Source organism: Habropoda laboriosa, unplaced genomic scaffold, assembly GCF_001263275.1.
Source record: "Habropoda laboriosa isolate 0110345459 unplaced genomic scaffold, ASM126327v1 scaffold23, whole genome shotgun sequence".
NCBI classification, from domain to species: Eukaryota; Metazoa; Arthropoda; class Insecta; order Hymenoptera; family Apidae; genus Habropoda; species Habropoda laboriosa.
In genome coordinates this window covers 989,252-1,005,688 of record NW_017100140.1, presented here as the reverse complement: position 1 = coordinate 1,005,688, position 16,437 = coordinate 989,252, and the positions used below count along the sequence as shown (strand labels likewise).

General features: G+C 41.7%; 1 protein-coding gene across 1 annotated transcript in view; it reads left to right on the top strand.

The window, feature by feature from the left end:
* LOC108580029 (dynein heavy chain 2, axonemal) overlaps positions 1-16,437 on the top strand; it is a 61,110-nt gene that overhangs the window by 41,145 nt on the left and 3,528 nt on the right. Inside the window, 19 exon segments of the mRNA XM_017943689.1 lie at positions 333-632; positions 905-1,192; positions 2,890-3,080; positions 3,358-3,533; positions 4,556-4,707; positions 5,942-6,106; positions 6,196-6,362; positions 7,249-7,420; positions 9,351-9,563; positions 10,010-10,225; positions 10,442-10,592; positions 10,702-10,851; positions 11,615-11,747; positions 12,204-12,548; positions 13,103-13,375; positions 13,465-13,809; positions 14,759-14,893; positions 14,971-15,247; positions 15,527-15,934. Coding sequence (XP_017799178.1) covers positions 333-632; positions 905-1,192; positions 2,890-3,080; positions 3,358-3,533; positions 4,556-4,707; positions 5,942-6,106; positions 6,196-6,362; positions 7,249-7,420; positions 9,351-9,563; positions 10,010-10,225; positions 10,442-10,592; positions 10,702-10,851; positions 11,615-11,747; positions 12,204-12,548; positions 13,103-13,375; positions 13,465-13,809; positions 14,759-14,893; positions 14,971-15,247; positions 15,527-15,934 — 4,257 coding nt within the window.

Sequence of the window (16,437 nt, the reverse complement as noted above, 5' to 3'; positions counted from 1 at the left end):
ATTATTTGAAAGCCTAAAATTTTGCACATTTTTGTATTCATTATTTACTTATCCTCGTCTGTTCAATTTTACAAAAGATTAGAATTATCACTGAATTATTTCAAACTTGTGTATTTATAATTTACTTATCCTCGTCTGTTTGATTACTAAAAAAATTAGAATTATCTCAGTAGCCTAAAATTTTGCATTTTTCCTGTATTTATTTACACTTGTCTGTTTAATTACATAAGAAACTAGAATTATTAAACTTTGCACTCTCTCTGTATTTAATATTCACTTACGCTCGTCTGCATAATTACAAAAAAAATTAGAACTCTAAATTACCTCGACAGCCTCGTGGCAACATGCTGCTGATAGGAATCGGCGGAAGCGGGCGACAATCTCTCTCCCGGATCGCGAGTTACATGTGCGAGCTGAATATCTTCCAGATCTCCGTCACGAAGAACTACAAGCTACCGGAATTTCGCGAAGATCTTAAGACGCTGTACATGAAAACAGGCGTGGACAATAAACCCACCACCTTCCTCTTCAACGATACTCAAGTGATCGAGGAACAATTCCTTGAAGTGGTGAACAGCATTCTGAGCACCGGCGAGGTGGCCAACTTGTACAAACCGGACGAAATGGAGGAAGTAAGTTCTAATCCACCGATGCTCTCGCACACACACCGTTTCATTTTTGCGAGCCTCATTCGCGGTTATAAATTCTCTCGGCACACCTACACACGCGCACACATCGTGCATAGGTGACAGATTAAAAGTCGTTCCGGGTCGAACGCGGCAAAATCGTATCTTCGTTTCCCCCCGCGATTTTTCCAATTTCTAATCCGACCGACGCACCATTCGTTCACGAATGAACATCCTCCTTGTTCCGTGTTATAAATTCTCCTTATATCCGTGGACAGATTAAAAGGAAGCTGACAAAGGAGGCGACGCGTGCTGGACGGATACCAACAACAGAGGCGATCTATCGGTTGTTGATCGAGCGGGCGCGTGCCAATATGCATTTAGTGGTGTGCATGAGCCCGATCGGGGACGCGTTCAGGAACAGATTACGCCAGTACCCGGGCCTGATCAACTGCACGACCATCGATTGGTTCCTGGAATGGCCAAGGGAAGCCCTCCTCGAAGTTGGCAACAAGTTCCTCATGAATCTCAATCTGACGCTCACTATCACCGGCGAAAATAAAGCGGTTGGTCTCTCTTCTACTAGCCCCTTTCCATTCCACCACCACCCCCCTTTTCCAGCCGATCGATTTCATTCGATTCCGATTTCTCTGGGATCGAGACACGAAGAGGAGAGAGAGAGAGAGAGAGAGAGAGAGAGGAAGGAAGAGAAGAGAGGAGAACCACATCCTCTGGTCCTCTCCATTCCGTGGAATCCGATTATTTTCCTCTCGACGGTTCGCGCGGATGATACGCCCCTCTACGTCTGGCGCGGTTCCTTCCGGAACTCAATCGTCCAAGCGTTTCCGGCGAACGAGCGGTTAATATTTTCGAATTTGCCTGGTTGTCGTATTGCGTAGTAAATCCTTGAGGATTGAGCAACGAGGGAATGTTTCAGAGACGTTTGTATCGCTTGGAATGATTCTTGTGACGTAGGGTTTCAGGAATGTTCACGTTCTTTGGAATATGTTGTGATGTGGGGTTTGAGAAACATTTGCATTCCCTGGAATGTGTTGTGATGTAGGGTTTGAGGAACATATACGTCACATGGAATGTTTGTTCTGACGTAGGATTTGAAGGAAATTTGTAGTGCTTGGAATGTGTTGTGACATAGAAATTGAGGAACATTTGTATCACATGGAATGCACTGTGACGTAAGGTTTGAAGAATATTAGTATCACTTGAAACGTCTATTGTGACGTAGGGTTTGAGAAACTGTTGCATTCCTCGGAATGTGTTGTGATGTAGGGTTTGAGGAACATCTACGTCACATGGAATGTTTGTTCTGACGTAGGATTTGAAGGAAATTTGTAGTGCTTGGAATGTGTTGTGACATAGAAATTGAGGAACATTTGTATCACATGGAATGCACTGTGATGTAAGGTTTGAAGAATATTAGTATCACTTGAAACGTTTATTGTGACGTAGGGTTTGAGAAACATTTGCATTCCTTGGAATGTGTTGTGATGTAGGGTTTGAGGAACACTTGTTTCACTTGGAACATGTTAGGACGTAGTCTTTGAGAGAAGTTTGTACCACTTGGAATGTGTTGTGAGATAGAGTTTGAGGATCATTTATATCGCTTGGAATGTGTTGTGAGGTAAAATTCGAGGGAATGATTTCACAACACGTCAAACACTATTGAGTACTTAGAAACAAAGACAAGAATAAATGCAAAATTTCTGCATCCATAAAACACTTCCTGGACCTACACACTAGTTTACACATTCATTACCGCCGTCGAAGCATTGTCGACACAGAATAACATACCCCCTGTGCCATCGTCGACAGTGTATCGACCAGTCACTGTAAAATCATAAAAAATTGCCAATTAACGCCAAAAAAAATCCTACTAAAAATCATACTCCTGACTGAGAACACGAATTAGTAGCCCACAGTACATTCCTCGCAATTTTCATACAGCAACAAACGTGTCAAAGGAAAGTTGAACGAACAAGAGTGTTTAAAGAAAGAATCCCTCAAAAGTATCCCGGATAAGCGTCCTAAAGTCGCAACCACAGCAGAATACACTCCTCCATTCGTTCTTTTTTTTACGATGCGTGGCGAGGACGCTCTCATCCCTAGATACTCGAGAAGATTATTTACACGTTCACGGTGAAGCTGTCTCGGGTGGAATTTAATTTCCCGAAAACGCCCTCGTTTCTCCTCTACTTTCAAACCGTTGAGAGGGCAAGAAAAAAAGGATGGAAAATATGGTTTACAGGAGCCACGACAGTCCGCGACAGCGTTACCGTTGCCGCCGCTACAGGAGCGAATGCGGGACGGAATTGCGGCGACCTTCTCGCTGATCCACGAGACGGTGTCACGGTTTTCCAGGAGAATGGCCCTGGAGATGAAGCGGCACAATTACGTGACGCCGGTGAATTTCCTTGAACTGGTTGCCGGCTATAAAACGTGAGTCTCCGACGAGATCCTTTCCGCGGGAAGGTTCTCCGCGGCGTTTGAAAAGTTCACGAGCTCCCCTTGGAACGCGAACCGTCTACAATTTGCTCCTGTTTACTCGAATCCTCGTGGAAAACTGCTCGCGATGTTCCCTCGGCAATTAGACGGAAATTCAAATTTTTTCTTTCCCTTCGTCCGCCGTTCAAATTTATCGAAGCGGGACCTCGAGGAAAAAGGAGATCGCGACACAGGCGGAGAGTTAGACGCGGAGGACGATCGTTGGTTTTAGGATGTTGGCGGGGAAACGGCAAGATTTAGCGGCGCAGGCGAATAAACTTCGCAACGGTCTATCGAAGATCGACGACACGCGCGTTAAAGTGAACGAAATGGCCGCGGAACTGGAAGTCACGCAGGAGCAGGTTCATAAATCGACCAGAGAGTGCGAAGAGTTCCTGGTGACGATAGGTATTTCTCAGTTCGTTGCGAATATATGCGAAATAAGACGAGTGTCTATCAGTCACCAATTTTCTGTAAAAAAATTCACTTGCATTTGTTAGTTGTGGAAATTAATTCAGTGCCTTTTTTCACGAACTTAAATATTCATTTACGAAAAATCGTACACAATTTCAACGTTCGACACGATCTCCATTATTTTGAATGAGCTTTTTTCTAATTATTGGGCAACAGGAATTTCCTCTGTGAGAAAGTACGGTTTTGAATCGATAAAGTCTTGGAGACTTTTCGAAAAGAGGTACGGAATTAATTTGATACATACACTACCGGCCAAAACTTTGGAATCATCTCCCACTTTTCGTCAATATTATATCTGCTGCTAATTGTTTATAAATTTCAAGTTTATCTCATACCGATTGATTCGTATGATAAAAACTTCTCAAAGTCGCCGACTTTTTTCAGGAAATTTTGGTGCAAATTGCAATGCTCGGTGATTCCAAACTTTTGGCCGGTAGTGTAACTGTCTAAATATCTATGAGGAATTCTTAGCGAAAATTTAACCCTTTCGCCGCGGAGAAGTCTAACGCAGAGCGCGAGTGGCACATGTGAGTGACACCGCAGGCGGCGAAACTTCACTGTCACACATCGCACATCATTCTGTTAAAAATATGCAGAAATCTAATCACAAAATTGCATTGCATTGGAGAAAGGTTTTCGAAGAATTCACGAATTTTGTTCGATTTCACAAACATTTGATATTTCTTTGATACTTCAGTGACAATAATAAATACCAAAGGCGTGAAAATTCACATTGTTTACTTAATTTCAAGTATAAAAATTTAATAACCTTTTCATATTTGAATAACGATAATGAATATAACACTAAACGCCTAAGAACTTTAACAGCACCATCTCGACGGCATCGATCGAACGCCGAAACGTTTCTTCATCGGCGAAAGGGTTGACAGAGACGGTGAAATTTCAGCCCAAATAAATACTCCCGAATCCAATCGAACTTTCGCACGATTTCACAGTGAATCAGAGCCGAGACGCAGACGAGACACAGAGAACGGTGACAGCGCGATCGGAGAGGATCGGGGAGGAGCAAAAGGAGTGCAAGAAGCTCGAGGAACTCGCACGAGCTGACCTAGCAACTGTTGAACCAGCTCTAGACGAGGCCACCAAGGTATACCTTTTTCCCGGACATTAATTCACATAATATCGTTCCAGTTCGTTTGACACCGGGTGAACGAGCGTCGCGCCACTCTGCCGCGAATCCAACGAATTCCCGATGAAATAGGGAATTCGATCGTGGACACCGGTGTACGTCTTTATTATTTGCACTCGTGGCGTCCAACTTCTCTACGCCAGCGACGACCAGTCGGTTCCTTCAACTTCGCGTTTTATGCACGCCAGTCCGAAAAAGTTTCCGGGGAAAAGTTTCCGACCCGATTTTATATACGCGGCAGTAACACCGGGTTGTTACATAAATTTCTTTCCCTCGACTGCTTTGTTAAGGGAAATCTCCCGGGGAGAAAATATGGAATGTCGCGCGAGACGTTCTGTTCCTTGGTACGATTGATCAACCATCGGGGCTGACTTGCTTCGCTCGTTTGTCACTGATTTTGTGATTTCGTGGTTTAATCGCGGAATTACGGTCGGCACGAATTTTTCTATCTCATGGACGGAGTGAATCGTAGAAGTTGAGGGAGGCTCTATTCTTGTTTCATTAGAAAATAATTCTTGGAGAAATTGTTGGGTGTAATTTGAAAAATATTCTGAGAAATGTTGTTGAATTTAATTTGAAAAAAATTCTCTTAAATGAAAATAAATAATAATATATAAATAATAAATATATAAATAATAATATATAAATAATAAATATATAAATAATAATATATAAATAATAAATATATAAATAATAATATATAAATAATAAATATATAAATAATAATATATAAATAATAAATATATAAATAATAATATATAAATAATAAATATATAAATAATAATATATAAATAATAAATATATAAATAATAATAAATGAATAAATATAAATAAAATATATAATTAAATTAAATAAAAATAATTTAAATAATAAATAAACACTCCATTGCGACATTGTAAAATACAGTCCTGAAGATATAGTCATCATCAAGTCACTCATCTTTTTCCTCCAAAATCTTCTTCTAATTGCAATCAGAGCAAAGATACGACCCGTCCCAATTTTCTGAATCACCCAGCATTGAAATTCAGGAAATTCGATACGCGATAAGATCTACCCAGCACTCGTGACGAATTTTCCTCCAAAAATTTCTAAAGCATAACTATCTAACCTAACCGTCTCTTCAATTTCACGTTCATCCTCCCGAAAATCCTCTTATCTGACCCTATCAATTGTCACCCACGGCACACACAGGCCCTCGACGCTCTCAGCAAGAAGGACATCTCGGAGATCCGATCTTTCACGCGTCCTCCGCCGAAAGTCGAGATGGTAATGGAGGCGGTGATGATCCTGAAGACCTCCGAGCCAAGCTGGGCGGAGTCGAAGCGTCAGCTCGCCGACGTGAACTTCCTCAACTCGGTAAAGAAAATCACACCTAGCCTGTACACGCGTACAATCACCGAGATCCTACGAAACTCTCTACCACTTATCCGTTGGACTTTTTCTAGCTGCGGGACTTTGACAAAGACAACATCTCCGACAGAACGCTCAGAGCTATTTCTAGGTACACGACCAACCCAGAATTCGAACCGGAGAAGGTTGGCATGGTGTCGATCGCCGCCAAGTCGCTCTGCATATGGGTCATCGCCATGGAGAAATACGGGAAGCTTTACAGGTAACCCCTTCCAAGATAAATATCTCCGACAGAGACACCGGAGAACGGTGAATTTCTTTGTTGATCCCGAGCAAGTTTCCAGCGAATGTGGTTAGGTAAGACTGTAGCGTGCGATATATAGCTTAGAATGAGTTGGCTGGATCGAGAAGAGTCGGAATTAGGAATGTTTGGATGCTGAGGAAGTTTGAGGATAGGGAAAACTGAATGCTGGAAATGTGTGTAAAGCAGAAAAAAAGACGTGGGTCGTGACTGTTGATGAGCTAAATAGGTGCGTGACTGTTTAAGGCAGAGTGGCTATAGTCTGAGGCGAATATATTGGCTGGTCAAGGTCACTTTTTGCTTCCACTTTTATCATTCGAGAGTTAATAAGCACTTTATGGAACATTTGTAAAACATAAGAAGGAGAGAGCATATTGCAAAAAAGAAAAAGACAGATGAAAGAGGATATAGGCTGCATTGATAGGAAAAGTCAAGATTGGGAACGAAAGTGAATGTTAGAAGTTTTTGCAACCTAGAAAAGTATTGGAGAAACCAGGAAAAAGGAGAATAGTGTTCAAAGTGAGCCAGATATATGCGTAACTGTTCATCGCAGGGTGGCTATAGTCGGAACCGAATATATTCGCCGGTCAAGGCTATTTCGGTTCCACTCTTTATCTGAATTTGATCTGCTGAACAATTACACACACAGGTTTCACTCCGTAAGGTTCATCAATGCGAAAAAACGACGAAGGAAAAATGGCCTTGACCGAAAAATATATTCGGCTCCGACTATATCTCGTTTCTAACAGTACAATTACTACCGATCCACGTTCTATGATATTCAGCTAATTTCGGCTCGTCTGTACGACCGAACAATGACCGAGATTTCCACTGTAACCGTCCGCAGAATAGTGGCGCCAAAGAGGGAGAAATTACAGGCGGCGTTGATGTCCCTTAAACAGAAAGAGGACGCTCTGGGGGAAGCGATGCAGCAACTGCAGAAACTGCAGGAGAAGCTAGTGAAGCTGCAAGAAATGTACGACGCGAAGATGAAGGAAAAAGAGGAACTAATTAAACTGGTAAGTGGAGGCATAATCGCGAGGATTTAGTTGTGGAACGTGGTGAAACACGCCGTGTTAGATGGAAACGCGCACGAACGTACGATGCCAGTGGCTCGCGGAGTGGCTGTTCTATTTACATAAACTACCCGTGCGCGCTTTGCTGGAAAGTTTCGTTTGCTCGCTGTTTATGACCAGCGATATATCGCGTATTTGCACTAGCCGCATGAAGCGAGAATTTTCGAATTTCTTTTTTCGAGAAGGAGAAGTCCGCTGTTTGCCTTATGTATTTGTGGTCCCCCGTGCTTCTTGCGTAGCTGCAGCATTTCGTTTGATCTCGTACGATGAAGCGTGACTTCCGGTTTTAACGTTCCACTGAGGAATATTGCGAGTTTTTCTTTTTGTGACTCCTATTTTTCACTGTAATCTTGTAATTTCGTCGAGATGAAGGATTCTTGGCGATTTAAAATTGTCGAGGACTTAGAATTGCAGGTAAGCTTGCGATCCGATATTCTATAGTCTGAACGAAAGAATTTCAGAGGTCCTTTGTGGCTTTTATTTTTTACTATACTTTTATTATTTCGAGATGCTTCACTGTACTTTTGTAATTTCGTTGAAATGCAGGATTTTTGGTAAATTAAAATTGTCGAGGACTTAGAACTGCTGTAATCTTGCGATTGGACATTCTATAGTCTGAACGAAAGAATTTCAGAGACCTTTATTTTTCACTGTACTTTTATAATTTCGTCGAGATGCAGGATTTTTGGCGATTTAAAATTGTCGAGGACTTAGAATTGCAGGTAAGCTTGCGATTCGATATTCTATAGTCTGAACGAAAGAATTTTAAAGGTCCTCTGTGTCTTCTATTTTTCATTGTACTTTCATAATTTCGTCGAGATGCAGGATTTTTGGTAATTTAACAATGTTAAGCACTAAGAATTGCTGCAAGCTTGCGATTGAATATTCTATAGTCTGAACGAAAGAATTTTAGAGGCTTCTATTTTTCACTGTATTTTTGTAATTTCATTGAAATGCAGGATTTTTGGTAAATTAAAATTGTCGAGGACTTAGAATTGCAGGTAAGCTTGCGATTCGATAATCTATAGTCTGAACGAAAGAATTTTAAAGGTCCTTTGTGTCTTCTATTTTTCATTGTACTTTCATAATTTCGTCGAGATGCAGGATTTTTGATAATTTAACAATGTTAAGCACTCAGAATTGCTGCAAGCTTGCAATTGAATATTCTATAGTCTGAACAAAAGAATTTCAGAGACCTTTATTTTTCACTGTACTTTCATAATTTCGTCGAGATGCAAGATTTTTGGTAATTTAACAATGTTAAGCACTAAGAATTGCTGCAAGCTTGCGATTGAATATTCTATAGTCTGAACAAAAGAATTTTAGAGGCTTCTATTTTTCACTGTACTTTTATAATTTCGTCAAGATGCAGGATTTTTGGCGATTTAAAATTGTCGAGGACTTAGAACTGCTGTAATCTTGCGATTGGACATTCTATAGTCTGAACGAAAGAATTTCAGAGACCTTTATTTTTCACTGTACTTTTATAATTTCGTCGAGATGCAGGATTTTTGGCGATTTAAAATTGTCGAGGACTTAGAATTGCAGGTAAGCTTGCGATTGGATATTCTATAGTCTGAACGAAAGAATTTTAGAGGCTTCTATTTTTCACTGTACTTTTGTAATTTCGTTGAAATGCAGGATTTTTGGTAAATTAAAATTGTCGAGGACTTAGAACTGCTGTAATCTTGCGATTGGACATTCTATAGTCTGAACGAAAGAATTTCGAAGGTCCTTGAAATTTCGAAAATTTTCCTGATTACAGGAAAGTTTTCACATGCGAACACCAAGAGATCCGAATGGTCTTACTTCGCGTACGACTAAATTTCAACTATGCTGACTCGATTCTACTCACAGTTCCGCGTGCTTCCAGGCGGAACTATTGAAGCTGAAACTGGAGCGAGCTGCGATGCTTGTGGACGGTCTCTCAGGCGAGAGGATACGATGGGAGAACACGGTCGAATCATTGGCCACGTTCTTCGACTGGCTACCAGGTGATTGCCTAATATCCACCGCCTTTGTGTCCTATTTGGGACCGTTCGTATCCACTTACAGGGAGGATTTGATAAGCATCTGGATGAAGGAGGTGAGCCACCCTCGTTTTCACCAACGTAATCATCGTAACTCGGGAATCTGTCGAAAGTGTCGTTCTTCCCGAGAACGAGAAAAACTATTCTGGAATTAGATTGAAATTCGTTTGAGAACATTTTCTTTTCATTTTAACACTATCTACAGTGACAAAATGTTAGCTTTCGTGAGAAATTTACATTTAAGTAACGAAGTATCCAAAATTTGGACTAAAAAAAAAATGAGAACTTGAATACATTGATAAAACTTTTTCTGAAATAAACATTTAACGTAAAGGTGAATTAATTATTTTCGAAAGAAGTGTTTAGAATAAAAGTAGAATATTGAGGTATCATTTTTTCTTTTACATAGAAAATAACCAAATTTTCGTTTGTTTAATTAAACGAAATTTCGTTGGTGAAGGATCGAATCTTTCGGTTTTCTAATTTCCAAATAAATTCGAAGGTGGAGGACAGAGAAATTCCAACGTCGCCAGACTTGGATGTGAAAGAATTCCTGGCTGACCCGGCTATCATCAGGGACTGGAACATGCAGGGTTTGCCTTCGGACGATTTCAGCACCGAGAATGGTATCATCGTGACCAGGGGAACCAGATGGCCACTGGTGATCGATCCGCAGTGCCAGGCGGTGAAATGGATCAAAAGCATGGAGGCGACGAACGTACGTACGAAAGTCCAAAGTGAAGAAAAAGTGAACCAAAAAAGGAATGAGGAAAAAATCAGAAATATTTTAAAAAGAGATAAATGTTAAAAAAAGAACGCTGTTAATATCAGAAGCGAGAAATTCAATGCAATTTGAGTCAAGATCATTTTTTCATATTATCGTTGACAAATTTATCTTATTCCAAGAAATCTAACTTTACCACTCATTTCATAGTCACTGAGAGTGATCGATTTTGGTCAAGCAGACTTCGTTAAAGTGTTAGAACACGCGATTCAGTACGGAAAACCTGTTCTCTTGGAAAACATCGGCGAGGTGCTCGATCCAGCTTTAAATCCGATCTTAGATCGTGCATTCGTGAAGTTAGGTAACTGAACGTTGTAAAATTGAAGTAATTATTTGAGAATGAAGTAGCCAACATTGGGTGTCCGTGATCGATAAGAGAATTAAATCGTGGCGCACTGTATTTAACGCAGGTAACCAACAGATGATCAAGTTCAACGAAAAGATGATCACCTACGACGACAAGTTCCGGTTGTTCATCACGACGAAACTCGCGAACCCCCATTACGCCCCGGAGATATCCACTAAAACGACGTTATGCAACTTCGCCATTAAGGAACAGGGTAACTAATTGTCTTATCGTGCGTCTGCCAGAAAAGGACGGGGAGAGAATAGATGTAGAGAGAGAGAGAGAGAGGGAGGAGAATTAAAGAGGAAGAGGGAGAAGGAGAGAAGAGAAGATAGAGAGAGGAAGAGAAAAACAGAGAACGAATGAGTGAAGAAAGGGGGAGAGGGAAAGGAAAGCAGACAAAGAAAGAAGAAAAAGAAAGAAGAAAGGAAAGGGAGAGATAAAAGAAAGAGGGAGAAAAAAGAGGAAGAGGGAGGAGAAAGAAGAAAAAGAAAGAAGAAAGGAAAGGGAGAGATAAAAGAAAGAGGGAGAAAAAAGAGGGAGAGACGAGGAGATAGAGACAGAAGAAAGAGGGAGAGACGAGGAAATAGGGGAATAGAAAACACAGAGAGAGAGAAAACTGAGGGAGAGACAAGGAGATAGAGAGAAGAAAGAGGGAGTGACGAGGAGATAGAGAGAAGAAAGAGGGAGAGACGAGGAGATAGAGAGAAGAAAGAGGGAGAGACGAGGAGATAGAGACAGAAGAAAGAGGGAGAGACGAGGAAATAGGGGAATAAAAAACACAGAGAGAGAGAAAACTGAGGGAGAGACAAGGAGATATTGAGAAGAAAGAGGGAGAGACGAGGAGACAGAGAAAGAACAAAGAGGGAGAAAGAGAGAAGGGTAGACAGGGTATTTACAGAGACAAAGAGGAAGTGTATTAAATCCGTAAGTCCAAGAGGGAGAGACACTACGCAATCTTATTATCCTACGCGCAGGACTGGAAGCACAGCTGCTGGGTATCGTGGTCAGAAAAGAGAAGCCTCAACTCGAGGAACAGAAGGACAATCTAGTCTTCACGATCGCCTCCAATAAACGGACTCTCAAAGAACTCGAGGATAAAATACTCTAGTAAGATATAAACTACATACAATAACAACACACACACACACACAAAACTCCAATCTATTTGAAATAACTTTACAAAAGACAACAATGATAATTCGAACAATCCACGAATTCTAAATTCGTCCAGCACCTGTAGCTCACAAATATCTCTCTTCCCACTTAATCCTCGAGGATCCAAGTTTTGTTGCATCGGTTAAAGACAAACCAAGAGATTTGTTCTTGAGTAGGTTTATCGGAGTTACGAACAGACTCTGAAACAGCTCTTAAGCTTCCCTATCCTTCTTTTCTTTAAAGAGTACATTTGTCGAGGATTTCACTGTTCCACGGATGCTTAAACTCCTCTCTCTAGAATTTCAACCCTCTGCCATAAACTCTCTTGTCTCTCACGTGACGACAGACAACGGTTGGCTAAAACAAAAGATGTGAAACGACTGTGCTTGGAATATTTTCTACACGCAGCTTACTGAACGTGGCCGGAGACAATCTGCTGGACGATCTGGACCTGCTGAGCACCCTACAGTCGTCCAAGGCGACCTCAACCTCGATCGAGGAGTCGCTGGTGGTGTCAGAGCAGACCGAGAGGCAGATAGATCTCGCCAGAGAGGAGTACAGACCGTGTGCACACCGTGCAGCGATCCTCTTCTTCGTTCTGAACGACATGAGCCTTATCGATCCGATGTACCAGTTCTCCCTCGACGCATACATCACTTTGTTTATGCTGTCGATCGAGAAGAGCCCGAAAAGTTTGAAGCTCGTAGAGAGGATCGAGAGCTTGAACGAGTACCACACTTACGCGTTGTACAAGTAAATCTCGATCTCTCGACCGTCTTTCGTGTTTTTCTCTCCTTTTTTTTTTCACCTTTTTAGTGTTGCAGTGTTTAGAACACTCTGAAATTTAGCGTTACAGGCCCTCGGTACTCATGCGAAAAATGCCACGGGCCCACGTATCGGCCACGTTATCGCTCCTCTGAGCACCAAATGGCAGTAATTTAGCTGTACCAATATTGCGTTCCGTATCCTTTAAGTTTGAAAAGAATAAATAGTGTAGTACCGGGGCCTCCATACTCAAATACAGAACCGACGAGGATAAATAGATAGGGGGTAGTTGGCGTAGCGCGTAAAACCTCGGCTTGCTAATCCGAAGGTCCCGGGTTCAATTCCCCGTTGGGTCCCTAAAAATTTTTTCGTCAATTCCTACAATAACAAAATTTTCCTTCAAGAAATCGGCATTTTCTTCTTTACAAAGTTGTTCACAGAAGCGAAATTAAATTGGCCCGTGGCATTTTTCGTATACTGCATAGATGGGCTAGAAGGGTTAAAGGTACACAGAGTGAGTAAGACACGGTTTTTCGAATCAGGAACACTTGTCGAGGATTGTTCGAGCACCATAAATTACTCTTCTCCTTCAACATGTGCATGAAGATTCTGCACGCTCAGAACAAAGTGATCCCCCGCGAATACGCGTTTCTTCTACGCGGAGGGATCGTCTTGGACAGGGAGAATCAGCCTGATAAACCGGTGGCTTGGTTGCCGGACGAAACTTGGGATAATTTGACGGAATTGGACAATTTAGCTGGGTTCCATGGGATTATCACTTCGTTCGAACAGTTTCCCAGGGATTGGCAAAATTGGTACACTCTTCGAGGAGATGCTCTATGTTTTCTTTTGTATTTTTGTAAAATGTTTAGAATGGTTTTGCGTAGGTTGAATGATAATTCAGGTACGTCAGTACGGAACCGGAGAACGTACCCTTGGTGGCAGAGTGGGATACGAACTGCAGCGTGTTCCAGAAGATGCTGGTGATACGAAGCTGTCGTCCGGACAGGATCTCCTTCTGTATCGCGAACTTCATCGTGCTGAATCTTGGACAGAGATTCGTCGAGCCGCCGGTACTCGATTTGAAAGCAGTGCTCGACGACTCGATCGCCCAGACACCGTTGATATTCGTACTCTCGCCTGGTGTTGATCCTACCAGCACGCTGATGCAGCTCGTCGACAGCCAGGAAATGACCAACCACTTTATGACTCTGTCTCTGGGTCAGGGACAGGCGCCAATCGCCACGAGGTTGGTAGATATTAGTGATTTAGAAAGACGGAGTTGTAGACTTCAAAAATTTCTGAGTTTTGAAGGTGTTAGAATGCTAGTAATTCAGAATTCCAAGGTTTCAATATTTTAGAATGTCAGAATTGCGGAATTCCAGAGATCTAGGGCTCTCGAAAGCAAAAGTACAAAATTCCAAAATTTCAGAGTTCCATAGCTCCGAAGTTGCAAAGCTCTGGAACTCTAGGGTTTCAGAGCTCAAGAGATTTAGGGTTCCAGAATGCCAAAGTTCCAAAATTCTAAAATTCCAGAGTTTCAGATTTCTAAAGCTCTGGAACTCCAGAGTTTTAGAATTCTAGAGTGCTGAAGTTATAGAGTTTCAAAGCTCTGGAACCCCAGAGTTCCAAAATTTCAAAATTCCAGGGTTCCAAAGCTCTGAAACTCGAGAATTCCAGAGTGCCAGAGTTACAGAGTTCCAAAGATCTGGAACCCCGGAGTTCCAGAATATTAAAATCCCAGAGTTCCAAATCTCTGAAACTGCAGAGTTCCATAATTTCAAAATCCCAGTGTCCCAAAGCTCTGAAACTACATGACTTCAAAATTTCAGAATTCCAGAGCGCCAAAGTTATAGAATTCCAAAGCTCTGGAACCCCAGAGTTCAAAAATTTCAAAATTCTAGGGTTCCAAAGCTCTGAAACTACATGGCTTCAAAATTTCAGAATTCCAGAGCGCCAAAGTTACAGAATTCCAAAGCTCTGGAACCCGAGAGTTCCAAAATTTCAAAATTCCAGAGTTCCAAAGCTCCGAAATTCTAAAATCCCAAATCTCTCAACCTCTAGAGTTCTAAAATTCCAAAGCTTCGAACCTCTAAAATTCTAAAATTCCATTACTCCCAAAGCTCTCCCATACTCCCCTCTAAAATTCATCATTCGATCCTCCATCAAAACTACCCTCCGATCAAACCAACTTACAGAATGATCGAAGTAGGCGCTAAAGAAGGCGCCTGGGTGTTTCTCGCCAACTGTCACTTGTCGCTCAGCTGGATGCCCAAACTGGACAAGATCGTGGAGACCCTAGGAGCCAGTAAAACCATACACCCTCAATTCAGGTTCGGCGTCACCACTCACAAACTATCCCCACCGTTATTCCAGCCGATAATCAAATGGGTTCCACGGCCGATTATAGATTGTGGCTTAGCTCGAGCCCGACCCCGCAGTTCCCCATATCGATCCTCCAAGCCGGGATCAAGATGACCACGGAACCGCCGAAAGGTTTGAAGGCAAACATGAAGCGACTTTACGGCTTGATAACCGAGATCCAGTTCGAGGTATGCCATGCGACGAGCAAGTACAAGAAGCTTCTCTTCGCCCTGGTATTCTTCCACGCGATTCTCCTCGAGCGGAAAAAGTTCCAGCAATTGGGCTGGAACGTTGTCTACAGCTTCAACGACTCGGACTTTGTGGTAATGTCAGCCGGCCATATTGGACTGAACGAACACGGATTGAAATATCTCGATGAAAATATATCTGGAAAAACCACGGGAAACTTCTCTCTCATCCTACATAGTTCGAAAACCAAAAACCATCGACCTGATTTCCTCTTTTTGAAAATTGCCAAAATTACTTGGAAACACTTCTGCCTGCAATCCTTCCTTTTATCTTAAATGACAGTTCTTTCCGTTAATATGTGAAACCTTAAATAAAATGAATAGTACGATTGATTTATTCTTCTTCTGTAACAGGTATCCGAGAATCTCCTGCAGGTTTATCTAGACGAGTACCCAGTGACACCATGGGAATCCCTTAAATATCTGATAGCCGGTGTCTGTTACGGTGGTCACGTGACCGACGACTGGGACCGCAGATTATTGATGACATACGTCCAGCAATATTTCACGGAGGAGGCCCTAACTGTGCCCCACTATCGTTTATCATCTCTACCAACCTATTACATACCGAAGGACGGTTCCTTAGCGTCGTATCATGATTTCATCACGGTGCTACCGAACGTCGACAAACCGGAAGCGTTCGGTCAACACCCGAACGCTGATATCACTTGCTTGATCATGGAGACGAGGAACATGTTCGAGACGCTGATGGGACTGCAGGTTCAGGCTGTTGCCAAGGAGGAGACTAGTAAAGAGGAGAAAGTAAAGTGGTTTTTATGCGATACGATATATAGGGTGTTTCAAGAAATGTGGAAGTTTAGACTTTTTCACTTGTATTTTAAAAAATTTAGCATCGTTTTCTGGACATTCTTGGAACCTTTTCTTCTTTCACAGAGAAAAGGAGACATATTTCTTTCGAATCACTCTGTATCTTTACCCTCAATTTTTCCTCACTCTAAAAAAAAAGTTCTGTCCAATTCTACACTTAAAACAATATTCTATCATTTCTTTCTGAAGGTGATACAACTAACTGCGGATATTCTATCAAAAATACCATTTTCTGTCTTGCTAAATGTTACTATTTTTCTTTAGTCACTCTGTACTTCCATCCTCAAGTTTTTCTTACTCTATAGAAATATATTGTCCAACTTTACACTTAAAAGAAATATTCTATCCTCTGTTCCTGAAGGTAATGCAACTAACCACGAACGTACTATCTCTTGGTAAACGTTAATAATCTTTTTCTAATCGCCCCGTACTTCGAT